The 27,437-nt window shown below is 30.9% G+C and overlaps 1 protein-coding gene and 1 long non-coding RNA gene across 2 annotated transcripts; one reads left to right on the forward strand and one right to left on the reverse strand.

Moving 5' to 3' along the window:
• Positions 1-8,587: 8,587 nt before the first annotated feature.
• On the forward strand, positions 8,588-20,472 carry LOC110651381 (uncharacterized). Its single transcript, XM_021806702.2, has 18 exons — positions 8,588-8,922; positions 9,387-9,608; positions 9,925-10,020; positions 10,918-10,970; positions 11,236-11,332; positions 11,776-11,849; positions 12,222-12,339; positions 12,999-13,109; positions 14,407-14,483; positions 15,109-15,175; positions 15,816-15,881; positions 16,990-17,097; positions 17,215-17,345; positions 17,542-17,608; positions 17,775-17,842; positions 17,927-18,017; positions 19,334-19,404; positions 19,802-20,472. The coding sequence occupies exons 1-18, from the start codon at positions 8,773-8,775 to the stop codon at positions 20,181-20,183; spliced, it is 2,049 nt and encodes a 682-aa protein (XP_021662394.2). The 5' UTR covers positions 8,588-8,772; the 3' UTR covers positions 20,184-20,472.
• Positions 19,819-21,396, reverse strand: LOC110651387 (uncharacterized). Its single transcript, XR_002494173.2, has 2 exons — positions 20,883-21,396; positions 19,819-20,207 (listed from the first exon to the last, which is right to left on the reverse strand). It is a non-coding gene; the product is annotated as an uncharacterized LOC110651387 (long non-coding RNA).
• Positions 21,397-27,437: the final 6,041 nt, after the last annotated feature.

Below are 27,437 nucleotides of genomic sequence, written 5' to 3' on the forward strand. Positions count from 1 at the left end.
TCCATGTATAGACTAGTATTTTGGTTCATTATGTATAGTCATGATGTATTTCATTTTGGACTTATAATTAAATTTGAGATTGAAATGAAAACTTGTAATTTATTATCTATGAATTTCCATATGAATGCAATAGATGATACTTCATTTTGAGATCTCATAAATAGTTGTGAATGATATGATAAAAGAGAATATGATAGGGAAATGTGTGAAATGAATATGGACATGTTAACAGGTGATTAGTGGAAACCCGCCAGATGCTAATAAAATAGGGGAGGCTCTGTCCGGGTCTCCACAGAAATAAGATATAAAAAAAAAATCTACACATAAATTATCTGATTTAAATGACATTAAAATTTACAATAAACATGACAAGACAAGATAGAGTGCTTTGATACTGAATGTGGCACTTCTTGCTCGACTATACAGTAGACGGGTAAGGGGCATCACATGTTGGCAGACTATTACAAAGGAAAAGCCATAAAAATAGTTGAATCTTGGGTGAAACATCTGAAGCCTATACACATCTCCAATCAAAAACATTACCCGTCGAAGAGGAAGAAGCAACCTGGGAAGAATGGAAGAGAGACTATGTAATGTGGTAGCCAAAATGAATCGTATAAATGCCCATACGTGATGTAGGCCCATATAAACAATCCTCTGGAGCACGATAATTGAGAGGCAATCTAATAATAGCTTCCATCTCCTCAGAAGCAAAAAGATTTGCAATTAGTGAAAGATTCCAACATTTTGAAGGACCATCAATTAAATCTTGAACCAGTGCATTTTTAAATAATTAGGCCTTATAAAGAGGGTGACCACACAGTAGGAAGCTAGTTATCCTTAAAAACTCTGATATTTGCACCCTACCCTGCACAATACTCCTCCAAACATAACTAGGCTTGTTCCCCAATGGAGCTTGCATAAAATCACAGCCCAAAAAATACTTCGCCTTGAAAATATGGGTACAAAAAGAATTTGGGTTTTTAAAGAAACGCCAACCTTGTTTTGCAAGTAGGGATAAATTAAAATAATGTAGATTCTTAAAACCCATACCACCATTTTTCTTTAAAGCACACATATTTTCCTAAGAGATCCAATGAATCTTTCTGTGATCAGAAATAGAACCCCTCTAAAAGGAAGGAATTATTTTATGAATGTCCTCACAAAAAGTGACTGGAAAGCTAAAACAACTCACAACATAAGAAGGAATGGCTTAGACAACAAACTTGAAAAGCATCTCCTTGCCTGTCGGTGACAAAAAATGTTCTTTCCATCCTTTTAATTTCTTCCATACCTTCTCTTTCACCTTATTGAAAAATTAACTTTTTTGATCGCCCAATGATAGCTGGTAGACCTAAATAACTGGGATGAGTATCAACCAATTGCACTCTAAAAAAATTCTTAATAACATTTGAAACTTCTGCAATAATAGAGTGTAAATAGCAGATTTATCAAATTTTATTTATTGTTCTAAAGCCAACTCACACTGCTTGATAATCCTGTGTAGCTTGAGACATTCAGGTTGGGTAGCCCAAGCAAATAAAATATAGTAATCTGCAAAAAATAAATGGGACACTTTTTGACTATTTCTACAGACTAGGACACCACGTAACTCCCCTTCTCGAGCTACTTTCCTTATTAAAGCTGAAAAACCTTTTACACATAACAGAAATAAATATGGAGAGAGTAGATCTCGTTGCTTGAGACCTCTAGTAAGGCGAAAAAAACCTGAAGGCCTACCATTTATAAGCAAAAAGAAAGACACAAACGATACACATGTCATAATTAAGTCCACAAACATAATTGGGAGGCTTATTTTAAGAATCACCTGATGTAAATAACTCCATTCCATCCGATCATAGGCCTTACTCATATCCAGCTTGAAAGCAAAATAACCTCGCTTCCCTTTACACTTGTGCTTCATTGAATGGAACACTTCAAAAGCGACCAATGCATTATTTATGATAAGTCTCCCTGGAATAAAGGCACTCTATGTTTCATAGACTAAACGTGGCATAGCTTTCCTCAACTGATTAGCCGAAACTTTCAATATCAACTTATATAGTACATTACACAGACTAATAGGCCTTAGGTCCTTCATAGACTTAGGAGCTTTAACTTTAGGAATTAAGGTCAGGAAAGTATGGTTAATGGAAGAGGCATAACACTCGTATTCAAGAAATTCAATACAAAATTAAGCACATCCTGACCCACCACATTCCAATATTTTGGAAAGAAAAGTACAGGCATACCATCAGGACCCGGCGCCTTCAACGAATGCATCTGCTTCAAAGCTCCTATAACTTCATCCTCAATAAAAGGAAAAGCCAATAACTCATATGTATTAGCATCAATAGCATCCACCACACCTTTAATACTTATTGGAGTTGAAGAAGAAAATAGCGAACTATAATAGTCCAATACCACTGCAGTGACATTGGCCTCACCCTCCACCCAAAGCCCATTCTTATCCCATAGTTTCTGAATTAAATTTTGATGCTGTTTATCAGATGCTTTCTGATGGAAAAATTTAGTATTCCTATCTCCTTCCTTCAGCCACACTACCCTAGACCATTGGCGCCACATAATCTCTTCTTCCTTTAGGACCTCATCAAGATATTTCTGCTTATCTTTTCTCAATTAAACATTCTCCTCTGATTTATCTGCAACTTGCAACCTCTTTAATTCACCTTGCAAATGTTGAATTTGCTTACTCATATGCCCAAAAGAAATAGAGCTCCATTTCCAAAGAGCTGCTGCATAATTTTTAATCTTTTTAGGAATAGAATAAACACCATCCACCCTATTTGCACCCTAAACTTCCCTTATAACTGTCTTGCCATTTCCATTTCTAGTTCACATCGCCTCAAATCTAAAAGGCTTAGTGCTTTGTTGCTGTCTCTTAATAAAACCATGAGAATCAAGCAGAATAACACTGTGGTCTGAATAAAACCAAACCAAATGCCAAACTTGAGACTTGGAAACATCAAACACCATGCATCATCTGCTAAAAAATTGTCTAAATGCTCTTGAATATTATTATCTTTTGATCTACCATTAACCCATGTAAAAATAGGTCCCTGGAAACCCAAATCATTTAAAAAACATGAATCAACCACAGCTTAAAAATCATCAAGGGCTCTTTGACACCTTTGAGACCTTCTAGCCTTTTTATAATGAAACATGATTTCATTGAAATCCCTAAACGTTAACCAGGAACACTTTTATGCAAAGCAAGCTGGCAAATTGAAGTCGAAGTTATTTTTTTTTCTAACCTCGGGCCAGCCATAAATACTAGTACCCCTTCACTGCTCCTGTTAGCCTTTATCAATCACAAACTCAATATGATGACTAAAAAAGCCCATAACAGATACATCTACATCCTTTTTCCACATCAGAGCCAAACCACCTAATCTACCAGAAGCATCCACAATAAGTAAATTATAACTCATAAATAAGTGTTTTATTCCAACAAACTCAAAATTACATTAACAAGTTTCCATAAGAAAAACAATGTCTGGGTAATTATTTTTAACTACTTGTTGTAATGTACGAACCATCCAAGGGTTACCCAGCCCTCGGAGGTTCCAACTTAAGAGCCTCATGGCACTGGGTAGTGCGCACAGCAGATACCGACTTACAAATTGGGTTGGAAGAGTGAATATTCACCACAATAAACTTCTTCATAGAAAATTCAACCTACTAGTCAATAACCATCACATCCTTCCTCTTCTGAGCTCTAATTGACCCCTCGTATATGACGAGTGCACTGGAATGAGCCTTTCCTCTTTTTGTGAAAGTCAGTCCCCACCACTCTTCCCACGCATACTCCATTTTGCCCACACTTCGGCATATGAGGCACTTTCTTAAGGCATCCCTGATAATGTTGCACCGGCATTGACAAACCCATGAAAAATGCATGCCATCCAGGACAACTTGAGGTGCAGCCTCAACACCAGTCATCACTTCAACATTAGACACAATACCAGTAGGCACCTCTACTACTGTCGAACCAATAGCCATTTGTTTATTAGAAGCTCTATTAGGACCATCCACAATAGCTTGCTGAACGGAATTAGTATTTCTCCTTGAAAATTTAACTCCCACTCATCATCGTAAAGATCAAGCTAATGACATACAGACAAAAATTTGCCTGATTGTTTCAATTCAGTACGACTACCATGATAGGCCAAATTGACACTCGTGGCAATATAACACTTCTGCGAAGGAGATGTCTGTAAAAAAAGATCATGCAGAAAGCTAACATCCCTATTAACAGCCTCGATCATCTTGCATTCATTCGTCAAGTGATCTAATAAGCCATAACAATAACAAAAATTTTATAATCATTCATATTGAAAGTAAATCTAGCATTTTGTCCCCCCAGCTAAAGCAACTATAACACCTTTACGTAAAGGTTTAGAGAAGTCAACTTTAACCCGAACTCTGCCACCCATGGAAAACAAATCCTCCTCCTTCACATCAATAACCTTGCCCACCACCCGTGATATCCTTTTGATAGAAACCCGACTTCTATGATTGAAAGGAACATTACAAACATGAACCCAAAAAACTCAGAACTGCAAAAAGATCTCTGAAGGCTGAACATTGTCTTTAACCTCATTCAGCAACATTAAATGCTTGTTAAAATGCTAGGGACCCTCTCTTAGCACCCTATTTCAATCATTTGTATTTTCAAACTCACAATTGAATCATCCCTTTAATAGAGCTTGAATCTTAAATCTTTGTTCCAACCCTCATGCCCCAAACATAGCTTAGGTTAACTCATTAATACTTATAGGTTTTTTTGATAGAATATGGCCCATAAGACATCTGTCCACATTGTGATTAGCCCCTTCATCTGCACCCAATGGAATTACCTCTGCCTCCTCCTCCATTAACCGAAACTTCTCCCACAACAATTCTAGTTCCTTTATCATGAATAGTCACAATAACAAAATGGATAAACCAAATCAAAACCCTACAAACGAAGGGACAACACGAATAAAGTGACTTCCAAAGAGAACCGAAGAAATCCTAGAAAGGGAAAAAACTCCACTCAAATAGGAGACCTACTATAAAATCATTATTAGATAATGCTTAATTGAGTTTAAAATTTCATTTTAACTTATATTATTTTATTATATATATATATATATATATATATATATATATATATATATATATATATATATATATATATATATATATATATATGAAAGCTAAAGATTCAAAATCAAAATTTGACAAATATTTTTATTGTTAATCAACACTTGACATAATTAAAAAATAAATTTTATTTAAAAATATAAAACATTTTTAATTTAAAAATATAAAATATTTAAAATTTCATTTTAAAAGCAAAATTAGTTTTATTAGATAAGACCTAATTGAGTTTAAAGTATCATTTTAACTTATTAGTATTAGATAATATTTAACTTAATAATTTTATTTTAATAATTATTGGTGTTAGGTTACAAGAAATACGTTTATCCAAAAAAAATGTAATAAAAGTACAATTGTGCATGTAAATGCCCATTTCTATTCATGTTACTTATCATCCACGCAAGGCTAATAATACCAATGTTCAAAATTTTAATAAAACTTAATTTGCACTTGATATAACTCCCCAAAATATAAATATATATATATGTTTATAGCAATGCCTATAATTATACATTATAAATAGAAATATAATCCTATAATTATGTTAGCTAATAATATCTATATAATTACATAGTTGACTTACCGTAATCAACCATTATCTATATCTTATATAAAGAGATCAGATCATTTATGAATATATGTTCTTTCTCTCTAATCAATTTAATACACTATTTTCTCATACTAGCTCCAACTTGGAGCGTCCTTATCGGGTCCATAGGTAGTGGACCTCTAACTCATTTACTTTCTGTTTTGTAGGTCTATACCCACAAGAAATTTCTATGGACTGCAACAGTGGCGTTGTCTGTGGAGAATGACACAAAAAGTTGTGTCTCTCCCTCTTTATTTTTGCCGGAAAACAAGCTTAGTCACATTTCTATTTTTCACATTTAAAGCTAAAAAAAAAAGAGAATGAGCCAAACGAGTGGATGACTTGTGGTTTGCAACAACCCAATCAAGAAAACTTTTATTGTACTTCAAACAAATTTTAGAAAAGTATAGAGAAAAAAAATCAATGAGATCCATATTTATAAAGTGTAAATTGAGTTTAGAAATTAATTTCTAAAATCATTGAAGGGCAACTGTACAAGTCCAATTGGATTAAATTATACATTCAATTATTATTTAAATAGCAAAATTATGGACACCTAAAAATCTATATTAGAATTTATTTCTATAAATATATGTGCCAATATTGCCCTTATCTTATATTTAAAGTTTACTTATCATGCTCCAAGTTTTTGCCTTTAATTAAATTCATCTACTACACATGCATCAAACTACTGCAATTGAAGTATGTCACATCATTTTCATGTCTTCCTCGAATTTGAAGGCCTTTATAATCAGTTAAAAATCAATATACGGATCTCTTTGACATAAACAATATATACTTGATATATTATATTATTTATTGAGAAATGTCAAATAAATTTATAGTTTGAATTATATGTGACTGTCTTCACAAAAATGTATGTACAACCATTAGTTTGCGGATAATTTCAAAAAAGCCAATAGCTCCTAGCGATAATTCACTGTTATCAAGGTAACAATCCACCAGGCTAAAAATAAGGGTGTTTAGCCCATCCACGATAATAGTTCACTAGGCTAAAAATAAGAGTGCTTAGCCTATCAATAGCGATAGTTTGCTAGGCTAAATAAACTGAGAATGCTTAATCCATCCACGACAATAATCCGCGAGGCTAAATAAATAAAAGGTGCTTAATACATCTACAACAATAGTCTATCAGGGCTAAAAAATAAAAGTGCTTAGCCTACTTAAAACTATAGTTCGCTAGGTTAAATAAATGAAAGTGTAAGCTCATCTAAGGTGATAGTTCGCCATTATTGAGTTCAAGGTGATAGTCTACACTCCAAAAGTTATAAGGAGATGGCTAAAAGTTTATTATCTAAGTACAACGAACCTAAAGATTCGCACTCAACGGGGGACTAGTGATATAACTCCCCTATATATATATATATATATATATATATATATATATATATATATATATATATATCCAGTAACTTGGGTCTTCGGATAGCCCATGAACCTAATCATATTTAATGATTTAGTCATAAGATTTATTTAATTGATTCAACCACTGTAAAATCCACTCAATAAAAAGAAAGAATCTTATTAAAGATAAGCAATTTGGGTAGGATTACCAAATATAGTAATGATTATAATTATGCATTATAAATAAAAATATAATTATATAATTATACTAGCTAATAATATTCATATAATTACTTAGTTGACTTATAATAACCAACCATTGTCTATATCTTATATAAAGAGATTAGATCATCTATGGAGGTATGTTATTTCTCTTTAATCAATATAATACACTATTCTCTTATACAAGCTCTAACTTGAGCGTCAACTTGAGTGTCGGATGATCCTCATTAGATCCATACCCGATGGACCTCTAGCCTATTTTCTTTTTGTTTTGCAGGTCCATACCCATAAAAAATTTCCATGCACTGCAACAACACTTAACATATTTGATTGAAAATTTTAATATTAACAAAGTTTTAGTATGATTTTAAAAATATAAAATATAAAAATAAATATTAAATTATATTATTAAAATAAAATGAGAAAATAATCGGTGCAATATGTTGGCAAAATGACTAGTTTTTAGTAATTTTAATCAAAATAATTGAAATTTAGTTTTGATAAATATGAAGTAATAACTAACAAGCCAACTGAACACTTAGGGATTGTTTGCTTGTGAAAATCATATTTCTATTTATTATTTTTATTTTTTTAAAAAAAGTTTAAATTTTATTTTATATGAAAAATAAAAAAATATGAAATACATATTTATTTATAAATAATAAAAATTTTTTTAATTAAAAAAATAAAAATTATTTATATTTTTAACAATATAAATAATAAAAATTATTGTAAAATATATTAAAAACTTATTTTATTTTTAAAATTTTAACTTATTTTATTTTTAAAATTTTAACATATATTATTTATTTATTTTATAATAATATAATTCATTTCTTTTATCATTGTAAATAAATATTTTTAAGTAATTATTTAATTTTAAATATAAAAAGTTATTGTAATTTTGATTATAAAATAGTAATTATTTTTGATTTAGAAAACAACTGGAAATAAAATTTTTATTATAAAAAAAGGTAATAGAAAATAATTTAAAATCATATTTTAAATTTGAATATACTAATTAAATTTTAAAAAATAGAACAAAAATTTTAATAATGTATTTAAAGCATACAAAATTATATTTTTCATTTTAAAAAACATTTTCAAAATGCCGCCAAGTTTCCATAAGTCAACGCACTTTTAATATCATTTATTTTCAATATTAAAAAAAAAATATTATCATCTGGTAATTGGTTGATCTACAGCAAACATGATGTACTGTCTCTACCTGATAATTACTCCACCATTTCTAAATTTCCATGTTCTTCAACCTCCAAAAAGAACCCAAAACTAACAATCTTTTATTTCCCTCTAAAACCTAAAAAAAAGGAAAAAAAAATCAGTTCAAAGCTGCTTTTGCTAACATTGCCTTTGGATTTTTCTGTGTTTTATAGAAGAGAAGTGAAGAATTTTCCAAAAAAGATAAAAAAATGTCGTGGCTTAGATCCGCCGTGAACAAGGCTGTGGAGGTGGGGAACAAGAACAACCTCACCCGCGCTGTCAAGAACTACGCTGACTCCGTCGTTCAACAAGCCGGCCAAGCTGTTGCTGAAGGAGCCAAAATCCTGCAAGATCGAATTGTAATTTCTTTGTTCAGTTGTAATTTTATTTCTCCTATTTTGTCTCTCTTGCAATTCACGGTTGTTTGTATTTTTTCTCTTTACGATGTTAGGTTTTTCATCGGCTTTAATTCATTATAGTTCTTTCTATGGCTTCATTTTGTAGAAAATTATCTGAGGTCAAAGTGAGGGTTTTTAATTTTGGGGTTGTTTTATATCATTTGAATTCAAAGAACTAGTAATTTGAAGTTTAAGTAGCTGGAGTTTTAGCTGTTGTTTGATGCTGAGGAATGAGCTTTTTGTAAGGCTTTGTGTATGTGAGCTAAGCTATTGTGAACTTCTAACAGCTAAATAGTTTCCGTTTTGAATGTGGGTACTGTTCTGCTTTTTGTGTATGTCTTTGCTTTGTTTAGCATTTTATCTCTTATGCATTTTCTCAGCAGTGCAATCCTTTTTGAATTTTTACAAGTTTCATTTTTATGCAGGGGAATCGGAATTACAGAAGTGTTAAGCAAACTGTTAAGAGACTGGAGGAGGCTGCTGTCTCTTGTAGAGGTCCTGAGAGGGTTCTGTTGCTGGGAAGATGGCTGCTTGTGCTTAAAGAAGTCGGGAAGTTATCGGCAGCTTCATCTGAAGATAAACAGAGGACCCTTGAGCAACATCTTTTTCCTGATGAAGGAAAAGAAAGTCCAAGAAAACAGTCTATGGTAAGCAAAAACCCTTTTTTATTGTATGCCATTTGCCGGTCTACTAGATTTGGCTCTCTTTACATTATGCATTGTCCCTTTTATTGATACCATTAAGCCAATTGGCTTTTTTTTTTAAGTCATTTTCTGATTTTATTTGTTTGAGCTAAGACTTCTGCACTTTGGTGCATATTTTTCAAATTTTGGATGCAGTAGTGTAGTAAGCTGGAATTTGAGATTACTTGTGTGAAATGGTTCATAGCTTGAAATGACTGAAATAGTGAAAGTTCCGTTTTGTTTAAATTCTTTTTCTAACTTTTTGGCTATGATGAAATAGGTACTATATTATGATTCTGACATTGGGGGTGAGCCAATGAACTTTCGCGATGTTTTTCTCCAAAGTCAGGCTTTGGAGGGCATTACATTGTCCATGGTATGGTTATGCAATTTCACCCATATAATTAAGCATGCTTAGACATTTAACCAATATTAAGAATCAGTATGAGATGAATGCCTTATGTCATTATCCAACCAAGTTTGGAGTCTATAGTACTCGCTAATGTGATAGTAAATGCTGATGCACATGTTCAAGTGTGGTTCTTGGACTCTATTTGTTTCAATGAAACATTTTCTTGGAAAACATTTTTGTGTTTTTGAACATTTGTGGTGCATGGGAAAGTGGATAAACAAAAAATGTTTTCCTTGAAGAAGGATTTCTATTTTTTCAAAATAGGAAGTCATTTTCTAGACTTGTGCAAAGTTTAAAAATTGAAAGGAATACAAAAGAAAGCCACACATCTACACATGCTTACTAGTTTATAAACCAAATTCATTTGGAGTTAGTCATCATTGAATCATTGTTGGCTGCTGCTGATTGCCAGCAAGACTACAATATGCACCCCCTCCTTTTTTTTCCCCTCTTCTATTCAAGCAAATTAAGGCCAAGGTAGAAAGAAAATCTGGAATCCTTGGAAATCTAGACATTCTTTCTAGATGCCAGAAAATGATTTCTAGTTGATTTTCAATGTTTCAACTAAATAACAGAAAGTGATTCATTTTCTCAGGAAATATTTTCCATTAAAAGTTAATTTCTATGAAGAAAATGGAGCCTTAGTAAATGTTTTCAAGTGTTCATATGTTACTTGACAGGTTCACGTAATCAAAGGAAGGTTTAGGTGTAAGTAAGAATTGATATAAGCTTTTAGAATATAGGTTTTTTCTTCCACTAATTAAATATGACTGTGGCGTGTACTAATTTGATTATTGCAAATGTTCTGACAACAATTTTATAATTATTGATTGTAATGGTTAACTCTTTTCTATGACTCAGATTCTTGAAGCACCAACCGATGAAGAAATTTCTTTGCTTCTAGAGATGTTTGGGTGAGCCTGCTGGCTATTCTAAATTTCTAATAATGATTAAGCTTAAATCACGGTCTAAAGTGCCAGCATGTAACTAGAATTTTGCTGTGCTGAATTCAAATGTCATTTTTCCTCTTTATTTTAGGTGTTGCAAATAAATTTATTCTCTTGGTCTCTAGTAAACTTAATGATTCTGGAATACTGTTGATGTATACTGAAAATATTGAATATTTGGAATGATCCTGGATTTTCCCTGAATCCTCTTTAAAAATTCGGTTACTCTCAGGATCTGTCTAACTGGAGGAAAAGAAGTTCATAATGCAATAGTGAGCAGCATACAGGATCTAGCTTCAGCTTTTGCTGGCTACCAAGATGAAGTGCTGGTAAAGACATGAAGAATACTGACTTGACTCAGATTACACAAAATATTTCACAAAGTAAACTTGCTGATGTTTAATTGCTTAATTTGGAATCATGCGTGATTGTGTAGTGTTGAATGATGAATACTAAAAAGAAAGACTCTAAGACCTATTATATGTTGCATGTCTGGTTTTCTGTTCATTTTCTCTTTCTTTGATGTGAAATAAATTTATTAGAAGCAAAGTGCAAAGTGGAAAAGGGGATCATCCTTGGAAGGGAGAAAACAATAATAACTTCCATTCCAAGAGTGACCCCATAAGAAACAGTATAACTATAGAGGGAGGCATTTGATTTGGATAAATTTATAAAAACCAAGTGGAATTGTTAAAATTTTGTTCTGTATTTCAGCTTTAAAGTGAAGACCAATAGTTTGATATTTTCTTCTTTTTTTTTGGTAACTTTAAAGGTGAAGCGAGAGGAATTGCTTCAATTTGCACAAGGTGCTGTTGCAGGGTTGAAAGTTAGTGCTGATCTTGGAAGGTAGTTAAAGAACAAGAACTTTCATTTTTTTTTTTTAAATTTTATTTTCTTAAGTTTATGTACTTGTTTTCAAAGTATCAGGATGAAGTTTTATCTGTATTTTTGTGGATGATGATGGAGTTTATGTTTAGAGAAAAAATAAAAAAATTCTCATCTTTAATGAGTTAAAACCATTTTGATTTTTTTTTAACATTTTGCATTCATGGTCTTATTTGCTTTCAAATGGTGATTCTTTGGAAAACGTACAAGTTTTTATCACCAGCAAATCAGATCCAGATGTTACAATACTTTGATTCATGAGTTGTTGAAGAAACAAAGTGAGTGGATAGAAATTTCTAACTTAGTTTTTTTTGGTGTATTTTCTGGTTGCAGAATGGATGCTGAAGCCATTGATCTGAAGAACAAACTTGATGGAATGATTGGTTTTGATAAGCCATCAAGTGAAGGTCAGGACAAAGCATCTGATGGAGCAGCTAAAGCAACAGTAGAGGTCAAATTTGGGTGTTTTAATTACCTTGTTTTCTCATGTTTTTGTTGTCTGAATTGTTCTTATGCTACTGGCTTGGTTCATGTGGATTTGATTTTCATTAGGTACTTGCAATGTTGAAATGTCTTGTCTGACTAATAATCAGCTTCAGATTTTTCTCTGAAATATGAAATACTACTGGAAATGTTGAAACATCTTTGAGCAAAACAAGAATCCACATTGGGAATTGGAATGATTAACAATCAAAATCATTGTTCAAACTCAAAAATTTTATCATTTTGATTTGTGAGTTGTGGGTTATAGATCTATAATACATTTTATGTTGTAATGGCTCTTATACAAGGAATGCAATGAGAATGAGAAGGGAGAGAATACATAGGACTCCTTTGGTTGGTTTTTATAAAGTACGGCTAAAGGATCTATATTTTATTTTAATTTTGCATATTGAGAAGGGAAATGATAAATAAAGGTGTTAATTGATGTAATAAAATCATTGCCTGATTCCTTTCTTTCTTTTTTCCTCCTCTTTTTTCCTGAGGCGAACATTATTTCAAATTGTTAGATTTGTGTTGGTATTTTCCTTGGTTTGGAAAGCATATGAAAACTAGACCTTTGGCTTACTGCAAAGGTAAGAAATACAGATCTAACACTTGGATTTGCAGGCGCTGAAAGATGCCCTTGCAAAAATACGCATCTGTTCCAGATTGGAAGGGCTTTTACTGAAAAAGAAAAATTTAAATTTTGGAGACTCTCCAGAGATTCATGCTCAAAAGGTGTGCTTTTATTTTGCTGTGGGTTTGTTCTTGATTACTTTTATAAAATCTTGGTTTTGTGTTTAAACTTTGCAGTCATTTACCTTTTGTCATCTGTTGTCTATCACATGTTTACCTTCATGGATTTTACTGTGCCATGTTCTTATTTGTTCTGTTATAGCTATTGACTATTGTATGGGGGACATTAGTGAATATTGATGCATGGATGTGGGCTGTTGGACTTGGATGTCTCCACTTCAAATATGGGGGCACAATATATGCATTCATGCTTGTAGATGGGGATTGTGTTGGAGAATGAGAGTTTGCGCATGACATGAAGACATTTACATGCATAAGAGATGTAGGGAGCGAAGTAATAATGAGAGCAATAATGATAACCATAATAACAAGGGGTAGATACCCACTGCATCTTGGAGGTGTCTAAGGCTCAAACCACCGCAATGGTGTTAGTGCTTGTTATCCAATTGAAAAGAAAAAAGAAGGTAAAAGAATAATAATGATATTGATAATGTAATTACTTCAATACTAATAAGTCTAATAATAATAATGATAACATGGCAATAATTACCATATAAATTATAAAAGAAGGGAAAGGAAAAGGGAAAGGGAAAGGGAAAGGGAAAACTGAAATGAAAACCATTTTGTTGTTCCTAGTAAGTTCCTGAATAAAGAGAGGTAGCATATCTTTGCTGTACAGTATTTGATGGTCTATTCTTTTGAAGTTTTTAGTGACATTGATGTCTATGGTTGTTGTGAGACAGTGTTTGACATGCTAGATATTGTTGTGGAGAACTCTCTGATAAAATCATTGTGGAACTGTCTCCAATGAGCACCATGTGCCTTTTCTGTTTCAGTATCTATATGTTGTTCCATCAGATTGAACATATTCTTAAAACACGTTTCTCTTGTCCATATTTTGGTTTAGTTATTTGCTGCCATATGCACTATTTGGCCTCTATCAAAGTGACCTGATTTCCATGTTACCCATCATACTTGGTAGTATATTTGCTAATCATAGCTCCAGACTATCACCTGTTTTCCAGGACATGTCTTGTATATTGGTTTTCAGGTCAAATTTAGTCTGTCCTCTCCTCTCTCTCTCCCCATAATTAAGCAGTGGCAGATTATTCATTGCTTAATGTTGTTTGAGGGTTTTTTTTTTTTTTAATTTTTTTAATCTATGATTTTGAGTTGAGTGCAAATTCATCTCTTTCTATTATTGTTCATATCAACTGGAAAATACCAAGTTCCCTTTATAGCTGTGTTGATTTAAAAAATTTTTTTTTTATGTGTGCAGGTTGACAAGTTGAAGGTCTTGTCAGAATCCCTTGCTAGCTCTGCAGCAAAAGCTGAAAAGCGCATCTTAGATCACAGGTACAAAATTATCTGTTTTTGCACCAGGTTGTACCCTCTTAAAAATTTTTGACAGTACACTTTTGGTCGTTTGCAATTTGACTCAAATCTTCTTCCTTTAAGAATTTCTTGGTTTTTGAACTTTTTGGATATTGACTGGCTGTAGGTTCCTTTTGATGCCTAGTATGATTTTTATGATTCCTGTTTTCGAATTGCACCTCTTTAGGGGTTTCAGAGGAATTCTTTTACTTGTATAAAAGACGACTTGTAATGCCTTTTCTTCCACTTTGTTTCGCAAAAGACTGAAGAGTGTACATTATCTTCATTTCAAGTGTATAACAGTATGGTGAGATGTCGGTTTTTAAGTCTGTCACCTAGGTGGCTTAGCAAATAATTTCTTTTCTGGGCCTGGGTAGTCCTTTGGAAATAAATACAGGAGGTTGTCAAACTAGAGTATCAGAATGGAGACAACAAACGCCCGCGCGCCCCCTCTTCCCCTTCACTCTCTCTCTCTCTCTCTCATCTTCTTGAGACCAACAAACATGAATTAAAGAACTTTAACCCATTAGCAAATAAACATTATTAAATCTATCATTACATTCAGAAGTTATGCTGGATTTTATTTCCACCTGCTGTGAACTGACAGAATACAGAAGGAAGAGGCTCTAAAAGTTCGTGTTGCCAAAGCTGATGAATCTAATGAAAGAGAGAAGGTAATGTGCTTCTAAAGCAAAGCTTTTTTCTAGTTCGTTATCCTTAGACTGTACGGAAGGTAATACGTTTATCTTTGGAAGACAGCTTGGTGTTTTCTCTTCCATGAATGGGTTGTGTGGAGGGATGCTTTAAATTTTGAGCATATACTTCAAGAAGACTTGCCTTTTGATGGTGCTAATGTCATTAACTTAAAAGAGTGATGGTTTGATTAGTTATGCTAGCATTTAAAATATTCTTGCAATGCACTAGACCACTAGTATCTTTTCCTATTGGAATGGCCAGTTTTTACCATGACCTCTATGTGTTTGATAATATTGTTGCGGGTATTAAAAGGAAGCATAAACCCAATTGTTTAATGCTCAATTTATTTATGACATACTGAGGGCCTTTTTTAATTGGATTATCAATAGATCTTTTTCATTTGTTTCAACTTTCCTGTACCAGTCCTCATATTTAAGTTGTTATCTGAAGGGATTACAGATTACTTAATAAAATTCGGTTTCTGTTGGGCATAGCTTTCTTTATGACTCATGTATTTTTTTAAAGTTTTATGGCATGTGTCTGATATAAACTATGAAACATGCATGCTTGCAAGTGTCTAGGGAAAATTGAGTTTTCTCTTCTTTGTTTTCTCTCCAGGAAATATCAGCTGAAATTTCTGTACTTGAAAAAGAAAGAGATGAACTTGAAGCTCAATTGAAAAAGGTTCCTCCCCGTCGCTCCCCGCCCCCCCCCTCTCTCTCTCTCTCTCTCTCTCTATCTATGTGTGTGTGTGTGTGTGTGTCGTATCATGTGGTTCTGGTGACAATTGTTGTCCCATGTACTCTCAACTCAACTCAACTAAGCATTTATTCCAAAAATTTGGGGTCGGCTCTATGGATTCTCTTTCTCCACTCTAAACGATTTTGGGTTAAATTCTCCGAAATGTGTAATGCTTCTAGGTCATGTTGTACTACTCTTCTAATTGTTGTCCCATGTATTCCTTTAAATCTTTTTCTGCATTCTAAATTTACTGATGTTGCTAATTGTGCTGTCACATGAGAACTTTTTCACCAGTAGACATCTTTGACTTGTTTTGGATATGATAATACTGTTGTCGAAACCAATTCATCTAACATTATGTGATATGGAATTCAATTGTCTATATAGCTCCTCTGTTCCACTGAGGCAATCCCCTTTGTCAGTATTATCATGATAAATTTCAGTAAAGGATGTACTAAACCAAAATTTCATGCATGAGAATATGGTTTCCTTACAAAATAAGGGAATTCACATGCAAGGCCATTTAGTTTTTCTTATCCACTATGGCAGTGCCACAACTGGTGTTGCCACAGGATAACACAATTTTGCCATCATAGGTATACTGCAAATTTTACAGTGATTACATTGTAAAATATAGAATCTGATGTCGCTTATGTATTGAGGAATTTGGAAGGATAGGTTTTAATGTGCTTTTTTTTTTTTTGATTAGTTTTGTTTAATGGGTTTAGACTTCAGTGTCAATAAGTAACTAATTTTGGGGTAGATTTAAAATACCTATAAAAGGGTGCAATTTCAAATGCACCTCGATTAAGTTCTCATTACCATTGGTGAATTTAATCAACTAAAGAATGCACTAGTTTCATGCAAACCATTTGAACTAAAAATTATGCCCAATCCTTCACTTGAAATCCTTCCATCCAAATGCAGCATGAGAGTTTTTCCAGAATCATTTGAATGATGATACTAAAAAAGTATGCCTTATTTTGTAATTGCCTATCCACTTATCCTATTTCGGTTGCAAAAATATTGAAGATTGATCAACACGGTTTAGGTTAATATTTCTCTGGCTGCTGCGAATGCACGGCTTCGCAATGCTAGGGAAGAGAGAGACCAGTTTGAAGAAGCTAACAATCAGATCATTGAGCACTTGAAAACAAAGGTGTGGAATTTTCTTTCCTGGTTTTGAAGTTCTTATCAGGTTTAAAGATGATTGCGGAAAGTCTTCAGTCATTCTCATTATTCAGATCTCTGATAAATCTTTTCAATATGTTTTTAGGAAGATGAGCTTTCAAAATCTATTGCTGCATCTAAGGTTGAAGCAAATGTCCTGAGTACCTGGATTAATTTTCTGGAAGATACTTGGGTTCTCCAGCGGTCATATACAGAGACAAAGGAGAAGCAGGTCAAGTATGTACTTCAATTTTGTGATATTAAGTATGCCCTTTTGTTTGACTTAGCAATACTATTGTTTATGTGTTTGTTTACTTTCTAATATAGATTTTGAAAGAGCATATTTTCCCTATTCTCTATTGTGTCTTATACATCAAACTGAAAATAACTAAATTTCATTTGTTGGTACTTGTTGCTCATTTACAATTTCAAGTGATGAACTGGAGAGGCATGAGGACTATTTCGTGAACTTGGCAATCCATCTACTCTCTGATTACAAGGTATGATATTATTTTTCAAGAATATTTTATCTGCAAACCCTTAAGTCTATTACTAAATTTCTGTCTCCCCTCCTCTCTCTCTATCTCTCTCTCTCTCTCTCTCTCTCTCGTGTGTGTGTGTGTGCATGGACATTCATGTTCTGATGCTACCTATATTCTTATGCAGAAAGAGTTGGGTCCTGATATCAGCCGCATTGGGAAATTTGTGGAAAATCTAAAGAATTTAAGTGAAGGGTAATGTGCTTTTTGGTGATGTTCTGAATTATTTTGATTTGAGTTTGATCCAATTTTCTGATTTTTCCCCACTTTATAATACAGGTCAGAGGTGGCAGGTGTGGGTCATGATGATTCTAAAGTATTACATCCGAGGAAAAATCTTGAGGAGGAATATTTGGATTATGAAGCCAAGGTATGTAATGTGGTTGTTTATTTCATGTTTGTTGCCTTTTCTGATGAAACCGAGGTACATAAAACGCAGTCCAATTCTTTGATAAATATTTTTGTGGCGCAGATCTTGTAATGAGTTGCACTTTTCAACAACCTATTCTCATCTTTTTAGTTTTGTTTTGTTTTGTTTTCTCTTGGGTGTATCCTCCAAAATTTTTTGTCATTATTTTATTTTCTTTTTGAAATTGACCTTTTCCCCATTTATCTATAGGCTTAATTGCAAAAAAAAAAAAAAAAAAAAAAAAAAAAATCCAAAACAATTTGTGAAATGGTGTTTTAATCCAATCATTTCAATTTTGGTAATTTAGGCCAGATTGACCCAATTAGTTGCAATTTTATCCACCGACCAAATTGATCAAAATTGAAATAAAAAATAATATTATATTCATAAAGAAAATAAAAAATTTAATTTATTTTCTTTTTCTTTTTAACTCTCCTCTATCTCTATTCCCCTCACCCACCATCCCCTTCCCTTCCCCCTCTTTTCCTTCCATTTTCTCACATTTTCTAATGAATGGTCTTGTAAAGCCACTTTCCAAGAGTGAGAAGAAACCCTTTCTCTCTCTCCCTCTCTATAATGTATAGGATACAAGGTATTTGTGGATGCCTAGCAAGCACAGAGCCAAGGTTCTTAGTCATTAAGTCTCTCACACATCTCTTTCAACACCATTTTCTGGCCTGCAAGCAAAATGGCAAGAACTGTAATCATAATAAAATAAAAGTCTAGCTATTTATTAGAGCCCTCACCTTCACCCCTGAATCCTGCACTGAGCAACATTTTAAATGGGCCTTTCTTTTCTTATCAAGGGCTTTGTCCTAGTCTCTTGAAATTATGAAATTATGTACTTTCAAACATGGAGAGCCATGGCAATGGCTTCAAGAGGGTTCAGCTATGCGTTCTATGAGGTAGACTCTTTGATGGTGGTGGAGGAGGATGGTTGGTAGGTGAGGGGCAAACAGAGAGAGAGAGAGAGAGAGAGAGAGAGAGAGAGAGAGAGGGATAAAATTTAAAAATTAATTAATTATTTTCTTTGTGAGTAAATATTAATTTTATTTTAATTTTGACTAATTTGGTCAAATGGATAAAATTGCAACTAATTTGGTTAATTTGGCCTAAATCGCCAAAATTGAAATGATTCAATTAAAACACAATTTCACAAAGAGTTTTGGATTTTTTTCATAATTAATAGTTATGAGTTCCACCGTTCCAATATTGATATGCCTAGTAAAAAATTCATAAACATGAATCGATATATTAATTCTGTTGCCTTGTTTCAGATTATAACTACCTTCAGTGTGGTGGATAACATGAGGGAGCAGCTTTATGCTCAACAGGGGCCTTCTTATAGGTGCAATTCTGGCTTTTTCTTAATTGTTCATGTTCCTTTACTCCTTTATTTATCTGTTTAGGATTTTAGATGGGTGGTAATTTGAAATGAAAGAATTTATCATTTAAATTTACTTAAATGAGGTTTATAGTACTTTGATTTTCTTTTTCTGTTTAAATTCATGAATGGAAGTTAATTTCTGAATGTCGATGAAAATTTGTTTGAATGTGAATTTGGGATGTATGTCAGAAGGCATCATTATTGATTTTTTTCCCTCTTCCTTTAGATGTTTGAATATTTTATTTGTACAATTTGAACTGAAATTCAAATTCAAAACTTTGCATTTCAAATTCTCTATCCAAGGTATGATGTTTGGTTATTTTGTCCTGAATTTTTTTGTTGCCCCTTTCTTATCCAGGAAAGACGATGCAAAGATTAAAGAACTATTTGATGATATTGAGAAGTTGAGAAAGGAATTTGAATCAGTTGAGAGACCAAATCTAGAAATTGAGACTCCGCCGACCCCTAAGTCAGAGACTGCATCTGAGAAGCCACTGGAAGTGGCAAGTCCCCGTAAATTGATGCAGAATCCTAGTTCACCAAAATCTGGGACAGATGTGGAACCCAAAGCACCTGCAGTTGAGGAACATCAGATGCTTGATCCTGCAGCTGAACTAGCAAAGCTGGAGTCAGAGTTTGGGAAGGATGCTCGGGATTACTCAACAGAAGAGATTGGTGACTGGGAGTTTGATGAGCTTGAAAGGGAGTTGAGATCTGGTGATACAGCTACAAGCAAGTGACGACCAAGCCCTCCAGAATGGTGACTGCTGCAACAGAAATCCATAAGCGAGCAAGCCTATGTATTATTATGACAAATATATGCATGACCTCCACAAAAGCTGAATTTTATATCTCGAGCTTTTCGGTGCAACTTATTTGTAACAGGGGATTAAGTTTCAATTTATTCATTCTTCTGTAAATTGTCAAGTTGTACGTTTTACGGTGGAATTTGATGAAACAAACAAACAGAAGATACCCAATGTAAATGCGTTGAACTGCAATATTAGGGTACAAATGCTTCGACACGTATCCTAGTGTCCTAATTCATATGGAGAATGTGGTGAATCTGTTTCTTTCTTTTTTCTCTGTTGGTTTTTGGGCGAAATAATTTAGATGATGAAGTCATGGTCACCACCTAGAAATATCCCTTTGTCCAGCAATTAAGCCAGCAACAATTGGTGCAAATTTGCCTCTTTGCTGATAATGCGTGAGACCATTTGATTTTGAAGATGACCTTTCATGCTTCATCACAAAAAATGTTGTAGGAACGAAATACAGAATGCGGGAAGCTGCTTGTCTTTTTCTTTTAAAAATTGTGTCAGACTCCGACTCAAACTTGACAACTTCAATACCATAGAGCTAGAACTTGCAATCTTTATTGTTATTTTATGGAAAAACCAAAAAGAATGTTAAGATGTATTATCACAAGGTTTCCTTACCTGGAAGTTGGAACTGGTCTTATCTTTTGCACGGCACCATGATTATGCATGGCCTCCTATGCTTTCATTACTAGACTACAGAAGATAGTGGATAGCTAGCCCGCCAGAGCCCTGATCTCTTAGAAAGGCAGTCACTAAAATGACTACCAAAAGGATTTGGCTGCTGGTGTTGATGGGATACCCAGCAAATGGAACCCATTGAATTGAAGCAGAGTGGCTCTTCTTGTCCATTTTTCAAACTCTGAAAGAAACCCTCAGCACCCTGATTTTCTGGGTGGTGGGTTATACTTGGCTTGTACGTTTTTTGTCCCTTCAGAATCCAAGTTCAACCTCTATGTACAGTTATGTGATGTTTACCAGAGGGGGAATTTAGGTGTTGCATTTAGGCATCAGAACTCTATTTCATCTGTCATAAAGCAACCTGTAAAGTAAAGTATTTGCACTTCTGATGGTGTTGAGCTGTGATTGAGTATAGCATTTTTATCTTTTCCTATTCAAGATAACAAAGTACAAGTGGCCTCTTGGAAGGGTTAAGATGAAAAGAGAGGCTATTTTCTTAGTTAAAACGTGCAACATGTAAGCCACAATAGAACATATTTACCATTACATCAATGCTAACCTAAACTCTACACAAGAATTTCTAAAAAATTAAAGAAAAATTTGCCTTTTTTTGAGTACAGCGTTTTAGTTCAGATTAAGAATTTAAACGTGAATATCCAGTACTAGTTTATTTTCCTCACTTTCCAAGACTAATAGGTAAATTACAAAGACAATATGTACCAATAAAATTTCTAAACTTAATTTATTGCATAAAATCTCCTTAACTTTAAGTATCTAATTTTTAAATTATATATACTGACATGACACACACAAATATATAAATGAATTGGTAGTCTCGATAAATAAGTTTTGAGTTATTAAAATGTCGATTTATATAATTTGGATTATTGGGACCATGGGTAGAAAGAAAATAAGGAGAGAGAAACTATAGATAAATTAATTATAAAATATTAATTTTAATTAATTAAAAAATTTCTTGACAAGTGTCAAATTAAAGAAAAGAGTATAATTTTTTTTAATTTAATAAAAATCACGTTAGTAGAAATAATTTAAAAATTAACTACTAAAAAATCACAGAGAATTTTATATTACTTAAATTAAAGATCAAATAATTTTATGTTATAACTTGAAATTTAGGTATTTTACTGTTATTACTCCTAAATTGAAGTACCTTTTATAATTTACCTGATAGTAATATCATGCAAATACACTTTATCATAATATTCTTATTTGTCTTGGTGTTTTACCTTTTTTTAAGCTGATTGGACTCCGACTGGATTTTTTACTCATAATCTCATAACCCTACAGACGACTTCATTACCATTTAACCAAGACTCATTAGTGGGTATGCATACCCTCCAAAGACAAATGCCACAAACACACTGAACAGCAATACAAAATGAAATAAATTCTTCTTCCAAAAGGTTCAAAGTCCCAAAGAAGACACATTTCCTGCATATATATATATATGGAGAGAGAGAGAGAGAGAGAGGGGATAATTTGCTTCCACCTATTCATATTGAAAAATTATTAAGAGGGTTGATCAAATGAACAAAATATTTATTCCCAATTAAGCCTTTGTAGGACAGGATGACAGCATCTTTAATGGAATAATGGGTTGGGTTGAATCGGGTAGCAACTTGCTCATAACAATACATATGACCATACCTTCAATAAGGCTAAAAAGCATTACAAAGAAATTCAAACAAGTAGTAGTTAGAAAAGGTTTTTTTTTTTTTTTTTTTTTTTTTTTTTTTTTTTTAATTTTCAAACTGGAACAGCTATAAACTATTTGGATTAGGGCCAAAAAGCTAGTGATGCCCCTTTGCATTGTCTTTCTTTATAGAAAGAACCTATAATAAATTAAAGGCAAAATACTTATATTAACCCTTAAAAGTATGGACCAATAATTATATAAGTTTTTAAAATATTTTTGAGTCTAATTAAGTCTTTAACTTTTAAAAAAATCAAATAAGTCCTTCAAATTTTAATAACAGATCAGATAAGTTCTTTTACTATTTTGGAGATAATTAAGTCTTTTAACTTTTAAAAATTGATAAAAAAAGATTAAATTATAATTTGCCTATGATGTAAATCTAGCTAAACTATGCACGTAAATCTTTTAATGCACGGAGTCCTCATTAGCAATCATGCATATATGATTTGCAACATTACTGTAAGTATTGATTGCATATTGGAATAAATTGATAAATTGTTTTTTACTAAATAATTTAAAAAGTTTTTTAATGGTTTTATAATCTCTGTCATAATTTATGTAAATAAGCATATTAAACTATTCAGTAAATAATAATTTATCAATTTGTTTCAGAATGCAACAAATATTTATTGAAATGTTGCAAACCAGATATCAGGATTGCCAATGAAAAACCCCATGCACTAAAATATGGTCTTAGTTGAATTTATATTGGAGGAAAATTCAGTTTTTTTAATTTTATTTTTAAAATTTAAAAGACTTATTCATGATTTATTTGATTTATTTTTAACATTTAAAAAATTTATTTAATCTTTTTTAAAAATTAAACGATTTAATTAGACCCTGAAATATCTATGTAATATATATATATATATATATATATATATATATATATATATATATATATATATATTAAAGGGACCCAAGAGAGAGAAGCCTTAATTAAATGTAGGGATTGCGTTAAAAGGGAAGACAAAAACAAAAGTCTTGAAATTATTAAAAAAAAAAAAAAAAGTCTCGAGCTTTGCAGGCATTTCAACCAGAATTTCCTTCCTCTCCACCATAAAATGTCGGATCATGTGTTGTTTTCTTAGTGAGGTCAACAACTCATCCTCTCTTAAAAATCTTCTATTCTTCTGTCTTTTCAACTCAACTAAATAACATCAGTTAATATAACTGCAAGGCTTAGCTTAGTTGATTATCAGATTTACGTCTTCTTTTTATACCCTAATAATGGCTATAATCGCTAATGTGGCCTCATATTATAATACTATCATAAATGATTTGCTTTAAACTATATTAAGGATATAGACTTAATCGGTAGTCTCGCTAGCATCTAAAGACATATTATTTAGGATTTTTCTTACTTAAATTCAGTTTATTATGAATTGAAGATATAAAATGTATAACGAGATTTATTTATTAAATATATGAGTCTCACATGATTGCATTTTGAGTCCATGATAAACCGGGTCTAGACAATAATTTCTCTATTATTTAATTGAAAAACTTAAATTTCAAGTCTCTTATTTAATATAGATTCAATAGTATATGCAAAAATTAACAAGTAATATTAATATAAAGATAATAATATAAAAGAATTTAAAGAAAAAAAAATGGAGAAATAGATTAAAAAAAATAAAAGATGCAATTTTTTTTTGGGATTTTCCAATAAAAAAGCAAAGTTAAAAAAAACAAATCCTGGAATCCAGTAAAAGTAGTAAACCAAGTAAAGCATGAAGGGATTCCTTTTAGGTATTCTATATTACATAGGCAATGGGAAACTTTTTCAAGTTTTGTTTAATGAGTTAATGGGGCACACGTAGAGAAACCTGTGAAATATTATATGATAAAAATGCACATAAAGACATGTGCTACTTTTGATTTTGGGTTAAAAGACTTAAGAGAGAGAGAGAGAGAGAGAGAGGTGAGTGCAGTAATAATTTTCTTAAGCATGCCCATAATTTTAATGAGTTAATAATTCATTAAACTAAATAGAAAATGCTATCAAGAAGTGGGGCCACTATGTCATGCATATCAAATATTTTGTTTACTTTTCTTAACAAAAATTGTTCTTCACTTTTTATGTCATTTATAAATTTTAAGATATCTTTATAATTTGTTACTCTCTCTAATTTTAATATCTTAATTTTAAGGTTAGGTTTAAATTTCTAATATGATATCAGAGTTTAATAAGAGATAAATTGTAAATAAAAATTTTTCTTAATTTAATTTCTTATCTCACATGTTTATAAACCTTAAGATCTCTTTGCAATCTGGTAGCTCTTATATAATTTAAATAAAAAATTAACATGTTTTAAGAAAATTTAACTAATGAATGAATTTCTAGTATATGTTAATGAGAAATATAATGAATAAATATAGTAATGCTTAAAAAACTACCTTCATATCTTTAATAATTTTTATAATTTTTTTAAGTGCCTCAATTTTACAATTTTTTTTATGACAAAAAAATTTGCTAAATTCTAAATCACAATGAGTACACATAGGAAAACAATGATAAAAAAATTATCATTATTTCTAGTATACATATGAGAACTATAATAAAATAATAGCACTATATTATTTACCTTTTGATGTTGATTATATGTTTTAATTATATATATATATATATATATTTATTTAAAGAGAATCATAATTAAAGAATAATGAAGAAAACTAAACTTATATATAATGACAATAAAAAAAAATAATTTATGCAAAGTCTCTTCTTTTTATTTGTTAAATTTAAAAACTCATTTTGTAACTACAATAAGAAAAATAATTGATTCATGACTTAAATGAATTAAAAATGCACTCATTATGATGAAAATAAAAATATTTAAATGAGATGTAACTTAAGAGTTTGCTGTAATATTATATTAATATTATCAAGGGTTATAATTAATTTATTAAATAACTTTAACGCATAAAATGATCAACATAACATAATCAATAAAAGAGATGAAAGGTTAAGTAGTTTAAGATTTAGCCTATTTTGAGAAAAATAACTTAAATATATATATATATGTGAAAAATATTTCATGAAAATTATTGTAAAAAAATGTTTCTAAAAATATTTTTCATTATTTGATTATAATATTAAAATAATAATATGTATTTATATTTTAAAATATTTATATAATGTTGATAACATCGTGAAAGTTTAGAAAATGACTTTCTCATTTCAAAAGAGTAGAGGCGAAGGGTTAGGGGCCATGACCCCCTAGGTTTATGATTTTTTTTTTTTTAGTATTGTCAAAAAAATTAATTTAATTCTATATATTTAAAATTAAATTGGCCCCTAATTTTATGAAAATAAAATTAGTATATGGTTCTATATATTTAAAATTAAATTACCCCCTAAATTTAAAATTTTTTATATTTTATTAGGCTATTTATCTATTTGAATTTTTTTTTTGTATTTTGGCCTAAAATATTAATTTTATTTTAGCTATAAATTAGAATTTGAGTGGGCCAAATAAGAACTTTTATGATTCATTTTAAAAAATATTTTCTTACATTAAATTTTAAAGTAAAACCTTTTAAAAGAAGTACAAGTTCTCTTCTCCCTCATATTAAATATAAACTTTAATCTAAACATTTTTAATTTTAACTACTAAAATTTTATTTCATACAAGAAAAAAAAGTTATCTAAAATTATTTTTACTATATCTTATAAAAATTTTAAAATTTTTAAGTTTATAATTTCATACATTATAAAACTCTGGTCATTATATTATATCTCCAAAAATCATATTTAAATAATTTTTTTAAATTAAAAAAAATTGTAAATTATATTTTTCAAAATTAAATTAATATGTATTTAAATAATTATGCACTAAAAAATTATTTAAAAAATTTTAAAATTTTTTCTTTAAAAACACATCTTATATTTAAAATATAAAAATTTAAAAAATGATACTTCAAAAATTGTCATGCATATGTTTTTTATTTTATTTTATTTATCCTTTTATTGATATATGTTAAATAATTTTAGGAAATAATAAAAATAATCTATTAATCAACTTAGTTACTTATAAACACTTGAAATAAAATTATAATTAATTAAAAATTTTATCAAAATTTTATAGTATAATTATAAAAATATAAAATATATATATATAATTATATTATTAAAATAAAATAATAGTTAAATTGTGTAACGTGTAGGCAAAACGAAGTGTTATTTTGGCTTTCCTAAGATTAAATCTTGGCCTATCCATTGAGAAAGAGATAGTCATCTTCCTTAAAAATGACTTAATTTTCACTTTAATCAAATTTCATTGATCTATTTTCTGAATGCCACAAACGTAAAAAAAAGTAAAAAAAAATATATTTTCAGAAAAATGTTTTATGTAAAACAAATGGAGGCTAAATATGTTTACATTAAGAAATTTTAGAAAGCCACATCTTGCCACTATAAACAAACAAGTGTCAATAATATGAAAAAAACTTATAAAAAATTTTAAATTTTTTTAGACATCAATTGTATTATAGTTATATAGGATTTTTTTGAAATTATATTTTTATAGACTTAATTTAAAAAAAAAAATTGTATTTGTTATGGAAAGTCAATCCATTTATATATGTATTCCTATTTTATATATTGTATATATTAAGAAATTTTAGAAAGCTACATTTTGATAATATATATAAACAAGTGTCAATAATATAAAGAATGTCAAAAATTTTAAAATTTTTTAGAGACCAATTTTATTATATTTACATAAATTTATTTTCTAAAATTATTGTATTTGTTATAGGAAGTAAATCCATGT

The sequence above is a fragment of the Hevea brasiliensis genome, chromosome 8 (assembly GCF_030052815.1).
Source record: "Hevea brasiliensis isolate MT/VB/25A 57/8 chromosome 8, ASM3005281v1, whole genome shotgun sequence".
Lineage (NCBI taxonomy): Eukaryota > Viridiplantae > Streptophyta > Magnoliopsida > Malpighiales > Euphorbiaceae > Hevea > Hevea brasiliensis.

Coding starts and splice junctions, on each gene's coding strand:
- LOC110651381 (XM_021806702.2), top strand. CDS start 8,773: ATGTCGTGGCTTAGATCCGCCGTGAACAAGGCTGTGGAGGTGGGGAAC. Junction 15,176..15,815: donor AATCTAATGAAAGAGAGAAG/GTAATGTGCTTC, acceptor TTTTCTCTCCAG/GAAATATCAGCTGAAATTTC. Junction 18,018..19,333: donor ATTTGGATTATGAAGCCAAG/GTATGTAATGTG, acceptor GCCTTGTTTCAG/ATTATAACTACCTTCAGTGT.